The 25215-nt window shown below is 35.0% G+C and overlaps 1 protein-coding gene and 1 long non-coding RNA gene across 2 annotated transcripts in view; one reads left to right on the top strand and one right to left on the bottom strand.

Moving 5' to 3' along the window:
- The window catches only part of ADGRA1 (adhesion G protein-coupled receptor A1), a 254011-nt gene that overhangs the window by 99313 nt on the left and 129483 nt on the right, over positions 1–25215 (top strand). Inside the window, exons 5-7 of the mRNA XM_030276174.4 lie at positions 5064–5135; positions 5822–5985; positions 21781–21994. Of these exons, the coding sequence (XP_030132034.4) occupies positions 5064–5135; positions 5822–5985; positions 21781–21994 (450 nt within the window). The remainder of the gene's footprint in view (positions 1–5063; positions 5136–5821; positions 5986–21780; positions 21995–25215) is intronic.
- LOC115495789 (uncharacterized) lies at positions 12232–17290 on the bottom strand. Its single transcript, XR_003961128.4, has 3 exons — positions 16225–17290; positions 14214–14362; positions 12232–12608 (listed from the first exon to the last, which is right to left on the bottom strand). It is a non-coding gene; the product is annotated as an uncharacterized lncRNA (long non-coding RNA).

Below are 25215 nucleotides of genomic sequence, written 5' to 3'. Positions count from 1 at the left end.
AATCCAGCCACAGTGCCAATCAAGAGGACCTGTCCCCTGCCGTTCAGAGTACCACACATTCCTCAGTCTCAGAAATCTCATATAATGTCCTAATGCTGGTAGTAATTATTTGGACTGAGATCTCAATTTGCTTGTGGTGTAAGACGAGGTCATTGTTAGTGGACTGCAAGCTGATGCTGCCTGGTACTTTTCTAACACTGTAGCTTTGTTTGCCTTGGAAATTTATGAAGAACCATACTTTTAAAACATGTTTAAATGACAATAGGTCACTTTTCTGTTCCTGCTGTTACCTCTGAATTGTGTTTACCTGCCATTTGAGAGGTATGAGAAAGCTGTTCTTTGAAAGGTTATGGAGCAGCATTTACTCAGTGCAGCATCAGTGCTTGTAACAAGATAAAAATGACAAGTTCTTAAACATGGAACTGGTTTCGTAGCCATTTACTGAAGGAGAAATATAATGATATGTGTTGATTTATGTAGTTGTTGATTTGGTAATTAGAGCCTCCCTGTGTTATGCTAGCAGAGATGAAGTACAGAACAGAAGAATCTTTGCAGGCTGTTACCAAAACCAGTAGGGAGAGCCGTGAGTCCACTGGAAGGAGCAAAGGACATAAATCTTTTCATGTGCCTTCTGTGAAGTACAAATATGGGATTTTCTTGTACTGTTTACAAGCCCAAATGCCAGGTGAAACATAATAACACAATGTGTTTAACCCAATCTTGTAAATCTAATCCACTTTGGAAAAAAAAAAAGGAGTTAGAGCGGAAAAATCAGCTCTAGGCCCAAACTAACACAGTGTGGCTTAGCCCAGTGATGTGATGCATAAATCCAAACGGAGTACAGTAAAAGTATGTTCAAATACTTCACTAAAAGGATGAGGATTGCCTGGGCTTTCAGGGATAATGCAGACACTCTTCAGTGGGCTTGGTGGTTTTGTGCAGTCTAGTTTAGAACAGGACAACCTACAGAATTGATTAAAGAAAAAATAAAGTAGTAGTATCATCTTGTATTGTTTTTAAACATGCAGACACACAGAAACCACAAGAAATGGTCAGCCTCTTGATGATGTAGAGAAGACTTTTACTCCATTGCAGTCAGGAGGTGTATGTCAGGAAACAGAAATTGAATTCAAAGTTACTAATGAAACCTTAATTTTCATACAGGCTCTGAAATTACTACAGCCAGTGACTTCTGGTTATCTTCCTTAAGATTGATCTATTTTTTACACCCTCTTGGCTTTGGTGATTTTTACTCTGTAAAATTATTTCAAAATGCTTTCATGTCATAGGGCAGATGCAGCTGGCAGGGCCTCGATATGAGAGTAGATTTATTACATCTTCTAAGATACTGGTTTACCTCTTTTGGTTAATATATAACCATTTGGCTGTGTTTATGCTGTGATGAGGTGCATGTATTCTAACTAGGAGTGACATAATTGAATGCAACAAATCTTCCAAATCTCCTTTGGACCCAATGTTTCGGTGCTTTGTTCCAGAATTAAGTATGCAAATATATTTCAGGTAGGTAATGGAACTGCTATCTACATTAATTCTGTTTATATTTAATCTAAGTATTAAGAGCTGAGGAATACTGGGATGATGCCACTGTGCTGATATACCAGACTTCATTTATTTAGTCCCTCATTAATTATCTTTTCAGGTTTCAAACTGTTGCAGCCTGAAATCTGTTTCAACAAGTAGCTACTGCTGGATTTTCCCTTTGGAGGTTCAAACCCAAACTTTATCATTGCTTCCAATTTTTTGATTAAACTATATCTGATTCACTCTTCATCCTGTCTCTGAATCATCAGCAGCAGTTAGCTCTGTGATAATATTGTACTGCAAAATCTTGTGTGACCTGATGTCATTGCACCAACTAATCACTTTGTATGGTGCCAGAAATCAAATAAAAACCACTAACACAGTTAATCAAACATACCCCATTTCAGCAAATAAGGAAATACACAATATATAACCTGCCATTTCTGTATTTCTGTTGTCATTTTTTACACCTCCTGTCCCACTTTTTTTATTTTTTTTTTTTTTTTGCACAGGTCAGTCAATGCATTCAACTTTTGCTTTTTAATGCTGCTCTTAAGAAGGAAGCAGTCTTCATATTCATATGCTTCTACTTCTATCTATATTCTGCCTCAAATGGTACTTTGACATATGATGGTTTTGTGCTTTATTAATTTCTGTAAAAGAACAAATATTGGTATATGAGAAAACAAGTCTAGGACTTTCTAAATAAGACTGAAATGTTTTACCTCTGATAAAACTGAAAGCATATCTTTCTATTAATGGAGTGAGTTAATGGCATAATAAGCGCTATGAGCTTTAGAGCGCGTTAATTTGTTATATTTGAAATATTTGCAACAAGATGTTAGAGATGTTTTAGACTAAATACCCTTTCAAATCAAGCTAGAGTGGGATTTTAGGACACCTGAAATGGAGGAATTTTTCAACACTATATACTTGACAATATTTTAATATATAATATAAATTATGTGCACTAAGAAAGCGGGTATTTACGGAGTGCTGCATCAGTTCAGAAATGCATGAGTTATTTGGGTGATTTGAGAAGATTTCTGTAATTTTTGTTAAAGAACAATATTTCCACTGGGGGATATCCAAATATTGTAATTATGTTTCTTGGACATAGAAATGTGTTGCTTTTTGATTTTCACAGCAGTGTGAACATGATCTTAATTTGCTAATTATTAGTAGTAATATGGAAACTTTAAACCAGGTCATTGCCAGAAGAATATGAAAAGTTGATTAGGTGGATTTCTGCTGATGTCACTGTCAGGAACTCAATTATTCCAGCACTTGATAAAAAGAAATTCTATACTAATTCTACAGTCTTCTGTAAATGGAACACAAGTCAGGAATTTTTAGGTTGGCATGGTGTAGGTCAGGTCTGGCTCGATGTCTTGGTGAATTTTGTAAAAAAGCTCATGGGCTCAGTCCCCACCAAATGAGCACCTCTGGCAGGTGCTCAGGTGCATCTGCTGAACCCTGCTATGTACACTGTACACGTGACTTGCAGTTTGTCCCCAGTTCCTAAAATATTGACCAGACATAAAACTTTCCTTCAGTCCAAATGGAATTACCAAACTTCACTCTTGGTGCTTTGTTTTGCCATATGAAGCCTGGCAAGCTGTCCAAGGCAGAGCCTGGGGTTTGCATCTGATTTGAAAACTTCCTGTGCTGGAGAGGGCCGGGCAGAGGACAGGACTGGGCAGACTCCTTTCCCCATCATCAGTTCAGGACTTACTGACTGTCCCCTGTCAGTAAATTTATACTCTGTAACTGCTTACATATTGCTGGAACCACTTGTGATTTACTTCAGTGTAAATGTCAGTGTTATCAGTTTCTGATCTACTCTTTTTAATGTCTCAGTTCACTGAGCTGCTGCAGCATATGCCTTGTCAGGCCTTACATCCAAAAAACACATAACTAGGTCTATCTAATTTTAAGAAAATAGGTTAAATATGTCTTTGAAATGCTCAATATTTTTAGTTTCCTGTTGACAAATTGAAAATATTAAAGGTAGAAAAATATGTATCTACAAGCAAACATTCATTTCCACCTTCAGACAATTAAAGAGGTACTTGAAAGTTCTTCCAAGAGCTTTGTACCTCAACTGTATGAAGGTGCACTGTTAAATAAAATCTTAAAAATTAGTTCAGTTATATCAGCATATTTTATCATCACACAATAATTTCATTTTAGGTTGCTGAGCAAGTTTATTTTTATACTCTATTACCAGAATTTTATTTTAAACTACTAAGAAATTTTAAAGTGTTCAGTTGCATAAAAAAGTAGAGTTAATTATTGCTTCAAGAATGTCTTAAACTAATTTATAAATTAGCAACATTTTCTCTTCTTACTTGAACCCATTGATCCAGAGATTTCTGGACAGGTTTCAGCAGACAGCAGGCTTCTTGAGTTTTGTCTTTATTTTACCTGCTTAAGATCTCTTGCAGCTTGATAGATCCCTGACTGTGAGCACTCTGCTCATGATCTGACTGGCACTCTTCAGTTTAGCTTACATTCTTTGTAGACAAAAGAGAAGTAAAATTAACAATTATAATAACATCCTTTTTAAAGAAAAAGTAATAAAAACAGTTTCTTTGCCAGTCTACTATTTTTTTTTCCTATATCTGCAACATATCTCCAGTGAACAGCTCTGAAATTTTCCTGATAACTGAATTTTTGTAACTAACTTTGAATTCAAACACATAGTGTTCAGGCACTGGACAGAAAGGAACATATATCAGTATTTCATAAGTAGGTAATTCATATGCTCTGAAATGTTAATCTAGGACATGTATTAATTTTTAAGTTTATGGGTATAGAAAAATACATTATTACTTGACTATTAAGCATTCAATTTTTGTACTTCTAAGGCACTGACAGAGCAATACTGTTAAACTGTGTAAAAGTGAATTGCCTCTGTTTGCAAGTATTCAGCCTGAGCCATTCAGCCATCAAGACAAGAGTAGAGCAGTAATTAAAATGGAAATGACCTATTTTAAGGATGGGAAAAATTGGTGTGTTTAAAGTCCTTTGTAATAAAACTATTTGTGTAGTCACTTTGAAAACTCATTACTGTTTTAAGGAATTGCTTGAATTCTTTGGAACATTACTAAATTAAGACACTGTTTTGTTTCTTTAATTTGAAGTGACATTCTGTCTACACAATAAAAATATAATATAGGTCTCACTGACTAATTATTTTATTAATACTTTCACTCAAATTCTAGAATATTCCCTTCTCAAATTCTATTCTTTTAAATATGTAGAAGTGTCCTCTTTATGAGACCAAGTGAATTGTATGTATTTCTGCGGTGAAAATAAAACAAGAGTGTGTGAATTGGTTTAAATATTATTGTCACCTACCAAAACCAAAAAGCAATGTACCAAATTTAAATATGTTTTTACTGCTGTCAAGCAAGCAAAACTTTTTAATTAGCACTGGGAAAATTACATTCTATAACAATTTTCTTTTCTTCTTGTATTTGTTATAATCAACAGTAAATTGCTTTTCTTTTCCCTAGGAATTTGTCAGGGAACATTTTTTCAAGTCTCATGAATGGACTTTTTTCTGAGCTGCTAGCTCTGAAAGCCCTGTGAGTATCATTCCTTTTGTTTGTAATCTCAAATACTTCAGAAACACATTAGAATAAACATAGCAGAGTTGAATATGAATTCAAGCAGGATTGTTTCCAAAGATGCATTCTAAAAATAAAATTTGCAGTATTTTGTTATTCATGTCTGGCTCACTGTTGATGAGCTGCCATCTTTACCTGTTGCAGGGAAATGGACAGCACTGACAATTCAACCCCATTCCTGTCTAGCCCAGTCTGGTCCTCCATTGTGTTAGGCCTCTAATTGCACAAAACCAGTAATGTTAAATATTTTTCGTGGAATTATACTAACAGTTCCCAGTTACTGATATGAATTGTACCTGCCTAAGATTTAAAAGTGTATACTGAATGTTTCTACTTAGAGAGGTTTTTAGTAAATGAAAGTATGTTATAATATGATTTTCTACAATAATACAGACTCAAAATTATTTCAGTAGTCAATGATGCTGACCAGGAACAAAACCCAGAGTTTTTGCATAATATTATGAAAGTAATAAACAGTGGGAAAATGTGTATTGGTTGTCTCAGACTATCTTTGAATTCATGCATCCATAGTTATGCATTAATCTGGAATTCTCTTTGGAATTAGATAATTTGAATTTAGCAGAAGAAAGTATGTTCATGGAAACTGCATGTTTACCAATTGTGGTTATTCTTTGCCTTTGTAGACATTTCAACACTGATTCACTGATTTGTGACTGTAACCTGAAATGGGTCTTGCAATGGGCCAGAAATGCTTCAGTCCGAATAGCAGAGGAAACAGTTTGTGCTTACCCCAGTGCTTTACATGGTTTGTCACTTTATAACCTGAAGGAAAACCAGCTGATATGTGGTGAGTTGTATTCTCATTTAGCATTACAAATTGAATCCAGAGAAAATATAAAAAAAACAGAATTTATCCAAAAAACAAAATAAAAATTAATAAATCTGACAGGTGTGTGACACAGAAGATACACCTGAGAATGAATGAGAACAGAAAAAAATAGTAATTTCGTATTTCATATCTCAAGAACACCACTGTTCTGCAATGTATTCAGTAATATGCAATTATGACATAAAACATTTAACTATGATGCTAGTTCTACATTGTATTCTTCATGAAACTGAGGATTCCTACAGGAGTTTATATTAGATTTCTTTCAAGGTATGTATCTGACAGAGTGATATTAATGTCAAATTTAATTATTGGGGTTTTTTTTATTTTTATCAACCTGTAACTATACATTTTATCACCACTTCCTGGGGATGAATAGAATTCTTGCAGTGAGCTTCAGTTAGGTAAATTCTGTATGAAGATCTAGAAGTGAAATGTTTTTTGGATATTTCCCTCATAACAAACATGATAGATATGGTGAAGAAAACTCATTTCACACTGGGCATTGTCTAGCAATGAGCAGATTAAACCAGAGATTTTTAAAAGTATCACACTGCTGCCTAAGATGATGCCAGTGGGTTCCAGAATCAAAAGTCTAATTTCACACATAGTTGATGAATTTCAGAATCTTTGAATCTTTGACATGCTTGAATGACAGAAAATTGTTGAGACTGTGGTTTTGCTAATGTCTTTTGCAAACAAAAGGAGAGTCATGCATTTCTCCTAATAACCACAAGAAGAGTGATGTGTGTTGCTAACAAACATATTCCTAACAGCAGGGAGATCAGAAGTTGCCTGGAATGATATATAGAGAATTGGTTTTAACAACAAATACATATGTTTATAGGTTGGATGAAATGTGAAAGGATGTGAATACTATCTACAGATGGTCCATCAGGTGAATTGTTAAGGAAACACAGATAGGTGTCTGGAGGTAGATATGGAATGAGCTCTTGTGAGTGCAAGGCAGAGACATTTCCAGTAGCCTGTGTTACCAAACATTTGAAATTCTGCAATACTCTTCAAATATTAAAGTCCCATTTTATAAAGAGCCAGCATGGGCATGTTCATAGAGACCCATTTCTCAACAGGAAAAATACTTCTTCTAAAAGTGCTGGAATGATCAGAAAAGTGATTAAGGACTGTTAATTGGTATTTCCAGGTAACAACTGAATATAAATCTCTGACTTATACAGAGGAAATGAAACCAATTTCTCAGAATTTCATAATTTAATTCCCAGTAGGGCTCCCTATCAGACCTTTAATACAGAATTTACAATGCCCACCTAGTTCTCACTCCTATTTACAATCTCCACAGAACACTTAACAAGTGCTGTAATGACTGCCAGCAGTTTGACTTTGCTTCCAGTATCAGCAGAGAGTTTTACAGTGGTTATAATTGCTGAGCCTTCCACCAGCTCTGTAATATCTGCCAGGTATTTCATGGTGCTCAGAGTATCTGCTGGGTAGCTCACAGTGCCCAGAACATTTAGCAATTTCATTTTCAGTAAGTTAATTTGATTTTAGGCATAAAAAAATGCTGTCTGGAACCAGAATAATAATAGTTATTGAGAATGATTTATAAATAATATGTGTTGAAATATGCACAGAGCTGATCAAATTAAACATATCTTAAGAAAATATTGAGTGACTTAAAAATTATAAACTCCTTCATATGAACATCATCCATACTGTCAGGTATTTCTAGACATTGATTTTCCTTCTACATGCTAAAAGAGGTAATGAGATATCACAGTCAGAAGATGAGCAAAAAAAGAAGAATGAAAGGGAAAAAATAAAATAGGAGAGAAATGGGCATAGAGTTTTGTAGGAGAGTTAGAGAATGAACCAAAAAGTCAAGGTATGTGGACTCTGAATAGCTACAGGGAGCAGTTTGCCATCAGCTTTTTAGATTTATTTTATATGTTGAGGTGAGAAAAAAATTGTCTTTTGAATTTCTTCCTGGAAAATCTTTCTCACACATCTACTTACTCATGATAGCCAAAGTAGTAAGTTGCCTGTTGGAAACAGTTAAAAACCTGCTTTAGGGAGTTTTTGCAGCTAAGTAACTGCACAATTTTAGAATTCCCAGGGTTCTGCGTGCATATTCACTAACAGCTTTTAAGAGCTACTTAAATCTTCTCTAACAAAACTCTCCAACTGTCAGATATGTTTGGTTATAAAACAATTCTTCACAATGTTGGAAATAAGGCTGAAAAGCTAGTTGGATGACAAAGTATGGTTTTGCCCTTGTCTTCTGCCTTAAAGACGAGGGACTGTGATGAATTCATAATGATATGGACAGAGGATCTTTCTGAAAATGGTTGAGATTGGCTTCACGCAGTGCCTTGTTACTCTTTCTCCAAATACAAGTTACTCAATTTCCAGGAGGACTATTATATTTTCCTGAATATGAGTGCTATAAATTTATAATTTTCCTAAATATGAGTGCTGAGGTCTGATAGGAGTCTGAGATTTTTTTCTGGCTTACAAAACCAGCAGAGATGGATTCTCTAGGCCAAATTCTTCACTCAGGAATGACCTGTATGAGTTTTTGTCTTACGGGGATTATGAAAGATTGCTCTTAAAGCTGGGTTTTGATTATTTATACTGATGAATGAGATATTAGAATTTAGTTTCTCAGTCTCAAAACTGTATTGATGTTACTGAATAGCATAAATAAGTTGAAATTCAGTTGTTCTGCAAATAACAATTGACATATAACTGTGATGGAGTGCTTTTCTGTTAAAAAACGTTGACTCATCATAACAGATGTTTTCAAAAGTGCTGACTTTCTTTTTTCTTACAATTAGATTTTATTTAAAAGTTAGAAAGTAGTTGACATAATATAAATAATATTTAGATAAGTATTTTGACTAAATATTTCCAAAAAAATATTGCAGAGGTCAAAGTACAAAAATAATTTTATGGTGCCTTAAGACATTTATTTATGTATTTATTTATTTATTTATTTATACCACAAAGAAAATTATTTAATTCTCCTGGGACAGAGTGCTATTCCTCATACAGATCTCCTACAAATTAAAATCTTGGGTTTTGAATATGCTGTACTGATGTTTATAACAAAGTAATTGAGAACATGTTATTATTCCCTTCTGTTAATTAAAAAAGAAACTGCTTGAAAAGAAAATATAAAAAAAGGATATTGAGAAACGTGTTTTTGTATTTTTGGTTTTTTTTTTGCTTAGAGTTTATTGCATTGATACATAATAAATTACATTTTTATTCTTTATTATTATGGATTTTTTCATGCAGTTAGTAAATAAGTTTTGAATTTTTTTGGTGTCAGTAGCTTTTGTGATTTCTGTGGTCTACCATTCTAATCTTGGTCATGATACGGTTGCATGGACCTATAAAGCAGACAGGTTCAAAGAACTAGAGGTAGTATCTTGTCAGTTCTCAGGAAATCTAAATGCAGAGAAGAGTCTACATTGTTTTCTAGTGGTTTTGCTCTAGTCAGCCAGATGGTTTGCTGTGCATGCATTCACATCATTGCATCACAGCACTTTCAGACAAGCTCGTTCTTCTGCATGGCACCTTTCCTGTAGCTGTCCTTACCTTTCCTGTAGCTGTAGCTGTCCTTACCTTTCCTGTGCTGTGAGAAGTCTGCCAGAAAGCCCCATAAAACAATCTTGCCCATAAAACAATCTTAAACAGTCCTGAGTGGCTCTCAGGCCACGGTAGCAGAGCTTGCTTTGGCTCTTTGGATCTGACCCCATATGAGATGCTGGCTAAAGGTAATCCCCAAAAATTGTGTTTGCCCTTTTTCTCTGCATCAGTGTAAAGCTATGCACAGGTCTTTTCCTTGGAAGAAACAAATCAGTTGCTTCTCTCTTTATTATGCTTCTGCATTGAATGTTTCTGTTTCCCACTTCCTTATTATCTGTGTTGAATTGAATGGGAGAAAATCTCTTTCCATGTTGAGCTGCTTCAACACAGGACTGTAGGACAAGAGTTACAAGAAGTTCTAAGATACAGATATTCATTCACCGATAGTCTGCACATCTCTGAAAAACCCATGCAATAATTACAACCAGCAAACTGAGACAATTAGCAAAGCTAGTATTAATACATGTTGTCCATATACCATCCTCAGCAAAGAAACTTCAAAGGTAAAGGAAACACTTATAAGCACAAATGTTAGATGCACTCCTTGAAGACACAGTCTTAGGTGAAAATATGGTAGAAATAGAACTTGGAAAGCACAGAGTAACAGCAAATTGCAAGACAAATATCTCAGCTGAGTAATTTTCCTTTCTTGTATTGACACAGGTGAGATAGTATCTGGTTTTAGGTATCATCTCATGTACCATAAATGCTTCCTGAGTCACAGGAGCCTGTTTTTCAGAGGTGGAGTACCCAGAGCTTCAGTATCCAGAAGCTTGGTTTGAATTCTCTTGTTGCTCTGTGTGCTTCACATTAATGAAAATCAACTGTAGGGTGTTTCACAGAGGGATTATTAAAGTAAATTATTTTGAAAGTATGTATTATGCCAGAATGTGTGTTCTGTTCATGGGTAGTGCACCTGTTGATTGTGATCCATAGAACTCCAAGCATTTACATCAAATTAGAGTGAGAAATTCTTTGGGTTGGTTTATAATTTACTAAAGCTTTCATAGTCAATTAGAACTTTCAGTGGAGATGGCAAGGCGTGAACACTCAAAATAGAATTGGAGTTTTGTCTGTGTAGGATCTGTATGGTGAGGTTTCTGCCATGCCTTAGGGGGCTGTCTGCTGAGAAAAGTGTTAGCACTGCTGTAGAATAAAAATCCATCCTATTTAAAATACAGATGAGAAAATAAGATAATAGTTGTGAGTGTCCAATAGTGTTTGAATTATTACTCAGTCTCTGAATTCTGTAAACTACCTTAGTTTAAAGGGTTAACTCATGAATTAAATTAGCAAGTTCTGACTCATAAAATATTATTGAAATGTGGGGTTCGGGGAAGGATAGACTCCCTACTTAGGACGGACACTTCAAAGGGAGGAATAGAAATCAAAGAGGTAAATCCTTTTCTGACTTCTGTATTCTGTAATAAAATTCTTTAAATGTTTCATAGAAAATGTGAATAATTTATTGAAAGGGAGGAGATAAAGTTAGGGAATTGTTTGTACTTAACCATCAGCTTGTCTTTTGTAGTTTGCCTCACTTCACTGAGAATCAGAGTATCTGGTCCCCCAAAGGAGCAGAGTCAGGCTAAAATGCAGGTGCTTTTTGCTCTAATGCTAGATACCTGTTCATATTGAAACTTGTGCAAAGCAATAAAAAAAAGAAGAAAACACAATTATATGCTTTATGCATTCATTCTACTTGTGTTCTTAGAGATTTCTTGTCCATTTTAAGATTCAATTTCTTACAAAGGTAGGAAGTATTTCATCATTACCTATCTACTGTCACATTTTCTAATCTGCATTTCTTATGCCTAAAGATCAGGAGAACATTAGGGTATATTTCTCTCAGGCCACATGCTTCTCCCTAGTCTATTTTTTATAAGTATTTTTTTTCTTTTTTTGTAATCTTACCTAAAACACAAAAGAATTTGAAACATTCGAGAAATTTTAAATCAGTTATAGTAATACCACTGGGCATTTTCTTTTCTACACTTCCTCTATAAAGTACTTTCATTTTTTTGAAGCAGCTTTCTTTTTCCTTGACATAGATTCTTAAAACAGAGTGTGGCTTTAAATGCTTTCTCATCAATGATGGAATAGTGTTGTTTTATATACTGTATTTGTTGAAATGTCTTTATAATTTTACCTGATGTAATTCATATTTCCCCATCATTCCTAGCAGAGTAAGTTAGTATCCACTGTCCAATAGTAAGAACATTGAAAGAAATACATACTTTTAAAATGCTGAAAAAAGAAAAAAAAAAAAAAAACTAGATACTGGGAAATTTTGTCTTTGAAATAAATTTTTCAACATTTAAATGAAAGCTTAAATCAACTGAATGCATTCAGTCTCATTCTGTGTCACTTTTTAAGAGTATTGTCAACTATCTTGTGTTAGGGATATTGGTTAAAAAGTGAAATTTGAAATTCCTTTTTTCATGTGGTGCCAAAAATTAAATATCTACACTCCCATTCAAGTCTTAAAATTATAAATATATATTTTTATGCATAGATGATTGTTATAAGTTTATATTTTTCTATGTAAAATATGTTGCAAGAAAAACCACTAGCTTAAAATTCACAAGGAGTATTTTTTTATTTATTTTTCTCATTGTACACAAAACATATATTTGGTAACATCTGTTACTTACTTAAACTTAGGGACAGGTTTGAGATTATTTTTTCAATAATTTCTTCATTAATTTACAAGTCATTCTTACTACATTAATGCAGTATAAACATTGAACTGTGTGGGGGTTTCAGTATGTAGTAACTGACTAAACTCAAAAACCTCAAGCAGGAAGGATGATGGATTAATTAGCCAGATTTAGATTTCAGTCCTGCAGTTTCTTGGCAGTCCACAGGTAGCTTGCTGCATTCATGCAGAGCATCATTGTCTTCCAGAATATGCAGGATCAAGACTTCAGCTCTAATTCTGCAGGGAGTACCTAATCGCATGAATAGGTCTAATTATGTTAAAATAGGAATAGTCACACTAATAACCTTTCACAGGATTAGGTTTTGCAAGATATGAATAGTGATACAATTAGCAGTATTTAAATCCTCTTCCAATTACTTTTGTTTTACAATGTTAGCAATTCAGGATTTTCTTTAATAAGAAAATGCTCATAATAACAGAATGTATATAAATCAGATAATAAAACTGTATATTTTGGTCTTTCAAAGATATATGGGGTAGATTCGTTTTATGTCAGAGTTAAGTGGCCATTTGTATATCAAAGTTGGTTTTCAATATTATCATTTGGTAAATGAAATGAACAATGCTTTAACGTTTTGTCTCCAAATTCTAGATTTCTCATCTAATATGATCAGTCTCAAAATGGGGGGAAAAGGACTATGTTGCCCTAAATTTAATATAGAACGTTATTATCTAATTTCTTTTTTGGCAGTGTAGAACACTGTTGCAAGATTGGGGCCATAAAATTAGTAACAGTTAAATCTTATAAATGTGAAATAGCAGAAATATTAAAATGTTCATTTGGGGATGAAATTTTATTACAACATATTTTCTTGCATTTGTACTCACACATGAAAATTCAGTTCAAAAGAAATTTCATCCCTGAAATCTTGCTGATTACAATGCAGGAAATGTACACAGTTGTTTGGTTTTTTTGGGTTTTTTTCCATAGCTCACTTTTATATACTGCATTAGAGGTTTTTAATGTACACTTGTGTTTTATTTTCTACATTGTCTTTGACTACTGTTCCAAAGATCATGCAAAATAGCTGGAGGAAAATCTATCCACAGTGGAGTGAGAATAGCAGTGAAATGAGGCCTTTTAAATCTTCAGACTCCTGCCCTTGAACACTTAGCTGACCATATTCAAAAGCCAGTTGCTCATGAACAAAACAGAGTTAAAAAAACCAGCCTTGACTACAACCCATTGAGTATCTCTGAAGATATATTCTTTATTTATTATGGTGACATGAACATTAAAACACAAGGATTAAATTTTATACTGGTGATTTCTAGGTAAAATTATATAAGCTTTTTAGCAAATCTGTTAATATTGTCCAATAACAACACTTATTAGGGTTTGCTGTAATTAATCTTAATTGTTATTATAGGAAAACTCCCTATAAAGCTTTCATGCTAATAATCTCTCTTTCAATTAAGTGGACTATAACATAGTGGCATTTCACATTTCTATAGCACATGTCAACATACAGCACTTTCTTTAATGTTTGTATAAAAATGGCTGTTGAGAGCTTTTGACACTATCAGATGGGCTGAAAGGAGTTTGGAATGGAAAAATGTAATATTTCAACAGAACTGTTGCTTGTTCAGCTTTTCTTTTATAAATTAATTTTTTTTTTTAACATTCTGGCATAGATGAGAACTCATGCAGCCTTCTGGACTCTGGGCAATTAGGGACAATCTCTGACACCCTTGGGACCTTCCTGCCACCATCTTTCTGTGATCTGAGTGTGCAGTTATGATTTGAAAATAAAAAAATTTTATTTGAGGTTTGGAAAGATGAGTGAAACTGTGCTTCCAGTTGGATAAAGCTAATCAGTGTATTTGATTATACCTGTTGGCTTTGCTGGAGTGGGTCCAGAGGAGAGCCACAAGGATGATTGGAGACTTGGGACATCTTTCTTGTGAGGAAAGGCTGAAGGAGTTGTGGTTGCTCAGCTGCAGCTGGGAAGGCTTCAAGACCTCAGTGTGTCCTTTCAGTACCTAGAGAGCGTTTAGAAGAAAAATGGGGACAGACTTTTTAGTGGAGCCTGTAGCAACAGAATTAGGAGTAATGGTTTTGAACTAAAGGAGCATCTATTTACATTGAATATAAGGAAGAGATTTTTTTACAATAAGGGTGGTGAGACACTCGCAGTGGGGACCCAGAGACCTTGTGGATGCACCACTCCTGGAAACATTCAAGGTCAGATTGGGTGGGACTGAGCGAACCTGGGGAGCAAATGTCCTTGCTTGTTCCAGGGTCAGTTTAAAGGTGACATTTAAAGGTCCATTCCAACTCAAACCATTCTATGATTCTGTGATTTTGTAGAGCTATAATTTTGTAGAGCTGTGATTTTGTAGTGCTTTACCTTTCCACTTCTCAGCCATTTTATTAACTGCAAGCTGTAATGAGTATGCAAAGCCATGAGCCAGCCAGTTCACTTGCCATAAAGGTAATTTGAGTAATCAAAATTAACTTTTTAACAGTGGGTTTCTGGCTGGCGCTGGGAAGCAATTTGTGTTGATGAATCTTCCAGTACCATAGCTGTCAATATGTCAATTTCAGCATATGGCAAATAATCAAATGTTCTTCAACTTCTGAAGTAGAGTTTTGGGACGATTTGAAAACAAAAAATTGAAAAGTTGCAGCAGTTTTATTTAATAGGAAAAGAATTCAGTGATGTGGAAACTCTTTGCCTATTCTTTTAGATTTCTATGCCAGTGCAAGACAATGCAATTTTTTAATTGTTTAACTGGAACAAAACCTTGAATTTTATATTGTGGAAATCTTTCAAGTAACTGTTAACATTTTACAAATTTAAATGTTATGATATTTGACATTTATATTAAATAAATGAAATCTATTATTAAATGAGTGAAAACTGTTACCTCTGTTTTTCACTGCCACTTGATTTCCTATCAAGTAAATCACTGTTATCATCAGTAAATAAGAAAGGGCTTTTTCTTGTGCTTCTTCACAAGACATAGTCCTTAGAACTGGTGCAAAAAGAATAATTTAGTTTTACAAAAGGAATCTCAAGGAAACTCCTGTAGACAAAGACAGGTTAAATAACTTTGTCATGGCTGGAAATGTCATCCATGCTGAGTGCTGGATAAAACCTCTATTAGTTGGATTTGGCAAAATTGACTAGATTTGAATTATACATTTCCCAGCGTAGCCTTTCTTAGTTTCTCTCTAGCTGTAAATTATTTTAAGTAAATAAATCAGATTCGTTATATAATCCAAGTGAGTCTTGAAGTCTCATTTAAAGCTCATCTCAGCATATTTGCACCAAATTTTAGCTTCTGTTTTGTGTCTGTGGAATACCTTCATGAGGTTATCTGACACAGGTAACTGCAGCACCAGTAGCAATGGACTGAGACAGCCTGGGCTTACTGTCCTTCTAATTTATGATAAATCTTGTTTACTACTTCTGCTGATCTCCTTTGATGCTTTACAGAAATTTGCAGGAGTAAAAACGCGATAAAGAACGTGTAGCTTTAGGTAAAACAGCATGCTTGTCAGAAATTTTGCTCTGTGGTTAGTGGGTACCATTTCAGTGCAGCACTTAGCATTACAAAAGAAACATAACCCCATCATTCAATTATAAGATGCTGGGAAGAGAAAAAAACCCAACAACAAACCAACCAAAGCAAAACCACTGTTTGATATTCCTGTTTGAAAAGCGTGTATGAGAGTGAAAGGGACTGATAAAATGGTGTGGAATGTCTCTTGCCATGCCAGCATTATGAAGCTGGTGGAAATAAGAAGCTATTACACAAACAAAAGCTCTGCTTTTCCTGCAGTGAGTGGTAAATAAATGTGATACAAAGCTTTCTTGTCCCAAGCCCAAGAGACTTACCTTATTCTGTTGTTTAATACATGTTGGCATCTGTATTTTCTTGATATTATGTTGAAATTGGAGCCAGGCACAGCTTTTATTAAAACTGAAGCTTGGCCACTATTCTGTATTCATTCTTGAGTTGGCACGTGGTGCAGTCTGTGACCTTCTACACCAAACCTTTCCTTACTGCCAGCAAATTTTGCAACACAGAAACTGACGTTGTTGTGCTGGCGCCTCCCTTTTTGGCAGAGCTGGCTGTTGGAGCAATTCAGATCATGCTCTTTTCTCCGGTTTCTTTTTGGTAAATATCAGATATAATTTGCACTGTCAGCAATTCAGATTTTTAACTGATGTTTTTCAATTTGTTTTTCCTCATTTTCATCTGTCCTTTTTCTTGGATTGGTTCCTTCGCTTTGTCCTCACTTCCAGCTTCCCCCCACTGTGCTTTCCATGCACATTTCTTTCCCACTGCGACTGTATACAAATATTAGAGCTCTAACTCACACTTTTGTCAGCAGGATGTGCCGCACTCTGTAGGCACACTCAGTTCAAATAAAAAGCCCATTGGCAATACAATAAATCAAGTGATTAACAAGAAGCAAAATGCCAACCTCTGTTGTTTTTGGGGTTTTTTTTCTGTCCCAGAAGCTTGTGGTGCACTGTAGAAAACTGAATTTTCTACCAATAAACTGAAGTCAAAGGTGTATCCTGAGACATGAGCGCTGTAGTGCTGAAATGGTGTGTGGGCAGCCTGGAGAAAGCTGTGGATTTTCCTATTTCTGGTTGTGTGAAGAGTGTTGATAGCAAACAAAGCCAGATAATGAGGACCAGAAAAAGTATAGCAGAAAACTGTTTCTGGTAGGCTGAACAGCAGAAGGTGCTGGTGTAGTACAGGTTTATGCACTTAGTAGCTGTTTAAAGGTTATGCAGAAGGAAATGCAACAAAGCTGGCTGGAGGCAGGACAGTATCTCCACTATCTTGTGCTGGTTATGTGGTTAATGACTAGCCAACTTTCTGTAGTGTTTAAACAGATCTGTTGCATGGGCCAGGTTTTGTGCTTATAGGTTTGCTTTTAGACATCCCCCCGGAAGACAGTAGTCTGCACTCATTGGAAGTGAATATTATCTGAAGATAGTAATATGGTACTTAAAAATATAACTAAAATATGGGTAAAAATGCACTTTGTTATCTTTTCTGCAAGCATATTTTTTCCACGTATGTCAAGAAACAGCTGTATTTCCTTTGTACTCTTCTTCTTTCCAACTTATAAAACAAAATAGAAGGCCAAAATTAGATGGGAAATTGAAACACTTTTAAAATCTCCAGAACTGAATTGTAAGGAAAAACAGGAAATACGTGATGTGTGTACATGTGTGTGAGACAAATTCTCCTATAAATATATTAAGGGCGCATGCATTGGAGCATTCCCGTAGAGCTTCAGTGCACCTTGCTATTTTTCTATTTTTTCTAATTGTTTTTAAAATAATTTCTATTTTCTATTTCAACATCCTGGGACACTGCATGCATTAAAATATGCAGGGGTAGACTCTATTTGAAAAGGACACAAGTGATAATCTTAATTCAGTGGTTTTTTTGTAACCTGATTCCTTCTCTGTATGTCCTCAGTATTCTAGTCTGGATCTAATCTGAAATACAAGACTAGATGGCATAGAGAGTCTGGCCTTCAGTCAACAAAACCCTTTTCTGCTGAGAAGTGAAAGATAACGAAAAAGATGTAATTACTGTAATGATGGGTTAGACCTTTAGATTCATGCTGCAATCAGTGATTCCTGTGGTGCTCTGCTGCAATCATGGTTTAGTGCTGACTGGAGAGACAAGACAGGTAAAGACTGTAAAACACTCCATCAGCTCTTGATCTGAATGCCTCCAGAGGAGTCACACCTCTCATTTGCAGATAGGGGTGCTGGCTCCAAGATCGAGGGCAGCACAGTCAATTGTCTTGGAAGGAGCATCTTGGAATATTTTTCAAGTGTGTGAAATGTAAATAAAATCCATGTAAATTACTCCCTCCCTTCTCAATAGTAGTAAATTACTCTCTCCCACGCAGTAGTAAATATTTTATTTTTATGAGGCTGTTTGTCTGCCGTACACACACACATGCATAAATATGAGCATCAGAGATTATATATATTTAATAATAATCCAAATTTAATTTTTATTACCCACGTAATCGAAGAAAAAAAATTCAATTGTAGAGGGCTATGCTCGCCAGATCTGTTATATTTAAAGTGCTGTCAAATCAATACCAAAATAGTTCCAAATACTTTCAGAATTTCTTACTTTATTCTCAAAGTCAAGCTTGAAAATATGTGTACAGCATTAATAAATACTTTTCTTTTTATTCTGAATTTGAAAGGTTGTTGGATTATGGATTTAAAATAAGTATTTCCTGCTGAAATACTTATTTTACAATAATTTTATAGCCATTTGGGATAAATGCCTCTACAATAATTTTATAGCCATTTGGGATAAAGGTCCTAATTCTGAAACTCTTATTGGTGTGATTAATCCTCATAACTGCGAGCTGTGTCACAGAAGTCAACTGGAACCTCTGCATGAGTAATGGTTGCAGAACCAGCCTCAGACATTTAAATCATTACTGTCCCTGGAAAACAACTGAAGATTAGCTCTGGTATTAATATTTTTATGTGGACGTCACAGAAATTAAAATCAGATGTTTTCCAGAAGTAGTTATGTTTACCTTCCATGGTCTGCAAATGTCATAATCCATAGAAATTTTATTATTTTTAATTTGAAAATGAGTTTTCAGCATTGTTTGTCAATTTGGCCAACCCAAATAGGTACATTCTCAAAGTTGGTCAGGAGGATATCCTAGCATAATGGTATGTTTGATTCCAAGGGTATGTTTAATTAATTTTGCATCTTTGTTGGCAATTAAAGGAATTTGCAAAGAAAAAGAAAATGATTACACTGTTGATAGGTCTGAACATTTTTTGACATGCTGAAGTAAAGAAAACTTTTCGTTCACTTCTGATTATTAATTGGCAAAACCTGTAGAAAAAAAAAAAACAACAGCATTTCTGGATTTTGATCGCCAAGGCTGAACAACAGAAGGGGTTATGGGAGAGCCTTGGACAGCAATGCTCAGGAGAGAGATAAATTCCAAATGATAGTGCTCCGCTCCATCCATATACTCAGCAGGTAATTTAACTTGACTTAAAGCTATTGATATTCTAGTTCACACTCTTCCTACTTCATAGCCTCACGACACAATGTGTCACTCACTGCATGACCAAAACCATTGTAGAGTTTTTCACTGTAGTAGAACATCCTCAGTTAAAATCTACTGTATTGATGAGAAATATTTTGTGTCTGTGAGGAGTATCTATTGCTGTTGTACGTATCACAGTATGCTTAATTTTTGTACATATTGGTAATAATTTCATTAATTTATGGCTAAATTTGCATTCCATATATTTCCATATATTCCATAATTGACTTCATAACGCAACACAAAAATCACAACTTTTTAGAGAGATTGTCTCCATCTGATAGTTAAAGACATTAAATATAAATGAGACCAAGGATGCAGCTGTTAACAATGAAGCATTAATATGGTTTACCTTCTTTTCTCTTAATTAGAAGCCAAAAGTTATATAAAAAGACTTTGTATGTTTCAAGGGATTTTTAGTATCACATCACTGTCTCCATATAACAGGTGCAATAAAAAGGTGAATTACAGGATGTGTACACAGGTAAGGAGGGCTTTCTGAAAGCTGCACTTTATAGTCAAAACAGACTTAAAACATTTCAGTAGAGAGCAGCTAGTCCTTTTTAATCCTCTGTGTGCTTCTCCCAGACAGCAGTAACACATATTCACTTGTACTCAATTCACTTGTATTCAATTTTGCATGCTGTGCTGGCCAGCATTCTTTTTTATACAAAAGTAGAAGTGATCTCTCTCACTCTTGTCTCAAAGCAGGTGATGAATGTACTACTTAACAAAATAGTAACAAGGGCCCAAAGCTGGGTCTGTAAGTGCAACTTCTCAGATTTTAGGAGTTCTGAAGACAGCACCTGAATGACATAAAGAAGTGTGTTAGGGTGGAATGCTGAGTAAGAGAAAGAACACTACTGGTTGTCCACAAATTTTAGCAGTTGTAGAACCAGTGATTATGACTTGCAACCTGGATGGGCACAGCTAAATTCATCTGTATTTGTTATGGGCAATGAAGGATTTTGAGAAGCAAATTTAAAGAAGATAAAATGGAAAGCAGTGAAATGAAAAAAAAAAAAAAAAAAAAAAAAGGTACTTACCACAAAAATAAGATGTTTGAGATAGTTACTAGTGGTGCAAATGGTGGAAGGGTGACCTTTCAGCTGACAGCTCTGTAGGATGGATTGATATCAATTATGAGAGGCCTTTAAATGAAAACAGAAGAAAAAGAAGGGATAAGATGCATCTTTAAAATTCTCTTTCGTCATCAAGGTAGAATGATAACCAAGGTGCAAGACTGTAGGCCTTTTGTCTAAGGTGAGATTGCAGAGTGAGGTTGAAAAGTGATCCAGGCTCAGTGAGATGTTTGTTGTTGGAGCCTGAGGTGAAAAGGCTGTATTGTAGGAACTATTGTGCACGATGTTCATGGGACTTTAGGACTGAGGAAAATAACCTTCAATCACTCTCAAATCTGTGAAATAGCAGACTTACATCATGGCCAAAAATGTAAATACCTTCCAAATTTGCATTTTTTTTTTATTGTGTTAAGTCATTTTGATTTGTGACTAGAGCTGTTTTTTGTAATAGCCTGCTTAGAATGTGCAGTATTCTCATTACTGGGGTGTTTCTGGGAGAAAGCTCTGAGAGATAAAGTTCGTTTTAAAAATATGGTAAAAAGTATTCATCTTTAAATAGATAAAAAGAGCTACTTAGATAAATAGTTAATGTTAAGTAATTATCTAGAGAGTAGACATGACTTGTGGAATAGGCAGAAGGAAGGGGAAATGAAAAGTCATGGGGACAGTTGAACTTAAGTGGAAAGTTTAGCTATTATTAGTCTTATAATTAGCCAAATCCCAGGCATATGAAGGAGTTCAGGCTCTCTAGACAGTAAGTTTTTTTCTGGAGCACAGTGGGCGTTTCCTTTACTGACAGCGGGCTTGTAAGTGTTAACTGAACATATATTAATAGCTGTATTTTTTCTCTAATTGGAAGAATCACTTTTTTATTCTGTATACTTGTATAGTAAAGCATCCTGCCTTGAGAAGGTGGCTGGGTTGGAGCATCTCAAAAGATCCCTTCCAACATCAACCATTCTGTGACCTGTTTCATTAAACTCATTTTCTGTAGATATTCTGGTAATCCTATATTTATATGGGCTCACACCAGTGAAAAAAATGTGATCTCTAGAACTCACAACATGCTCAGACTGCAGTGGGTAGTTAGTGGTCATATCTCTTATGTTAGCATTTTCACATGAAGATATAAGAAGCTATAATGGTATACAATTATTTCACGTTATAATATTCATAAGAGTGGAATTAACTGTGACTTTGTTTTCCTATTGTTTTGTTTTGTTTTGTTTTCCCTGCAGCTGGACCACTGGAACTTCCTCTCTTCGAGCTGATCCCATCACAAAGACAAGTGGTTTTCCATAGAGACCGCTTGCCTTTCCAGTGCACCGCAACTTACGTGGACAACAGCACCCAAGTGCAGTGGTACCACTCTGGACGCCTGATCGAGACCGACGAGGAGAGCGGCATCTTCGTGGAGGACAGCATCATCCATGACTGCTGCTTAATTACACGGTAACACACACCTCTTGTCATAGTCAGGCTCGCAGGCAAGGGGAACAGATTCAACTTGCAACGAGCCTCATTAAAACGTGCATCAGGAGTTGCTTAATTTGAAGCAGCTCAATTGGGTGCTTGAATCTGAGCACAGGTAGAGATTTTTCGTGGCTATGATTGGCCGTGGTTTCAAATTGTAGTTTTTGTGTCTAAAGTATCAAGTATCCAGATTTGAACAGATATGGGTTTGGACCAGATAAAAATAGTTTCTTATACAGTAAACCATGAGAAGAAACATGAAAAAACAAGAAAAGAAGAAAAGCTTCAGTAGCATATGAGTGACAACCAGACTGCTTCTTCATGACACCAGCTAGAAGTCTGAGTGATGGACCTATGAAGAACTATTAAATGGAAAGTATTGGATTAGTTTTTGTAGGTTCCAATACACTAGATCCTATATTCTTTAGTTAAGTAATCTCATTTTTGTTTCTTATTAAATATTTCTCAATTTTCTGCGACTTTTACCATCTCTGTGCCTGTGTGCTTGTGGGATACAGAGATCTACAGATGCATTTGCTGATGTGAAAAGTGCAAGAGGAATGAAGTAGAGTAGGCTTATATAAAAGAAGCAAAAACTAATATTTGGCAGTGACTGTAAAATTCCAGTTTTGCTTCAGTTTTCCTGTTAAACATTATTTAATAAATTATAAATTTCAGTGTTTATTTTTGGGTTTCATTGCAGAGTATTGGCTTGTCACTAAAAGCTGCTAAGTTGTTGCACACATCCTTTTGTCCTCTGCCAGTTTCCATCACTGATCAAAAAGAGAGTTTGATTCTGTGTACATGTTCTGCCTTTCTTTTTGTAGAAGATGGAGTGAAAATAACTATGCTAATTAGCTCTGGATAATCATTAACATCTTTTCACTCAAACAGTTTCTATTAATATAATTGACCTGAAATGCTTCTTGAACTATCAAATAGAAGTTATGAAGGAAGTCAAATTAAATCCTGTCCACTGGGGACTTTTGGCTTTATTAATTTCATCTACCCCCTGATTATTTGACCCCTTTTGGAGTCCTGTAGATCTAGAGGCATAGATCTGACCTATTCTCAGAGCTACTGGCTTTCTTCTAATATCAGTGAAAAGGACTATTAGACCAATTAGTACAGTAATGCCACGTGCATGAGCTATTATATAACTGCTGAGTCACTTAAAGCATGTTCTTCCTATTTCCATTATATCAAAATTAAAATACATGCTGTTAATCACCTCATTATGTTTTTCAACTGAATTATATTTTGCACTGTATAAGTAATTTTTAAAGCATAGTAATAAACTAAAATAAATACTCTAAAATTGTTTTCAAAATAGCTATCTTTTTTTAATAACTGTAAGTAGCTTGACTGATTTTTACCTTACATTACTTCTTTTTTGCCAGACTGTAAAATAAAAACCATTGTCTACCATAATATATTTTAATAAGGATGGTTGATCTCCTGCCTTCCTCGTTTACTGTGCCATTTAATAGGTGACCTTGATGCTGATGGTGCAGTATGCACTGGAATGTGCAGTATGCATATCTATTCAGAAAAAATGTTCTTTAAATACATCATCACATTTGCTGTTATAGACTGGAAAAAATACTCTGCCTTGCCCAAGTTACGTGATACAGACTGTTAAAATAAGACAAAATACTTTAAAATAAAACTCCAAGTCCTTAAAAAGCTGTTTAAAAGCATACAACATTTTAATTTCTCATTTATTTGCGATGTATGTGGCAGTTTGTAAGATAGAAGGGCATCAACCCTGCATTGACCATAGAGCATAATCCTTATCTAGCCAAAAATGCTGATACTAAAGCAGCTGTGGCTCTGCCTTGATGTAGGTGCTGATAAGAATTAATTTCTTAAAAGATAGATTTTCAAACCTACTTTTAAAAACTCTGTTATTTTAAAGTCAATTTTTGTAAACCTAAAGATGTATTGTTGAAAATAAGAAAAGACTGGTCACATTGTGGTTGTTTAAATTATCGTCAGCATTTCTTAATTTCAATCCCACCTTTATGACCATTTATACTATATCCTGATTTATATCATTATTATCATAAAAAATGGAAATAATATGTAATAGCATGCTTGTTATATGTTACAATAGCATGTATTAGTATGCTTTTTACATACTATTACACACTAATTTGTGATAGTTCTTAAGGCTAAATCATGATTGTACAAGGCACTGAAACATCAGAAAGACTGTGCCTCCCTGAGGCTATCAAGGGTTAAATATATGATTTGGACTAAAAATAAAGGTAACTTGAAATCAGTTGCTACAGTATCATATTTTGCCTTTGCATATCTAGTCTTTACAGCAAATGTCCACTGTTTGTGGCTTTCTGTAATTGCACTGAAGGACAGACTTTGGCCTGTGCTACTTAGCAATTTAAAGACTTCTATAGCTGGTTTTGAACAAAGAGGTGCAGTCATGTTCCAAAAGCTGCTTATTCAAACATTTTTAGGTGGTTATTTTATTGGGCAATTCCAGATATTTCTGGACATGGATTTACAACACAAATATCATGCTAAACCCTTCTGTTTTATTAACTGGCACAGTAGAAGGATAAAATATCCAAATGTGTATTTTTTATCTCCTATGATAAAGCAGAATAAACTAAAATAAATATTTTTGTTACGATAATTAAACTAGAGTTTTGAACTGTATTCCGGTCTGTGACATTTTTCTTGGCAAGGAGTATTCCCTTACAGGAGATCTTGAAAAGGTGTTTTCAATTCTGCTGCTAGCTTGCATTTATCATTTCTTGCCAATGATAATAATATTTGATTTTGCTGGTGTTTAATTTTCTGTCATTATGCCTGTGTATAAATGTCACAGTCATATATGAAAATACACATATGATGCGGGACTAATTTCCTATCATTTGTGAATAGATCTAGCTGAATTTGTTAATGATGCTTCTATGAAGACAGCCTAATTTCTTTAGCCTGGAATATTATATCAGTTTAATAATAAGCAGCAATTCTAACTGAACGCATTCTGGTTCTCTGATATCCCCAAAGCCACATAGAAGGAAGGCCATGTCAGATTCTCTGCAGCACAGCTTCTGTCCAGCTTCCCCACGCTTCCCTTTCCGTCTTTGGAGAAACTAGCAGGACAGTTACTAGAATATTCAACTAGAAAAGGAAACTATTTTAGTTCTGTGAACCAAGAAACCCTGCAGTGG

The sequence above is a fragment of the Taeniopygia guttata genome, chromosome 6 (assembly GCF_048771995.1).
Source record: "Taeniopygia guttata chromosome 6, bTaeGut7.mat, whole genome shotgun sequence".
Lineage (NCBI taxonomy): Eukaryota > Metazoa > Chordata > Aves > Passeriformes > Estrildidae > Taeniopygia > Taeniopygia guttata.
Note: the sequence above shows the minus strand (reverse complement) of the source record. Positions and strands in the feature narration are given on the sequence as shown.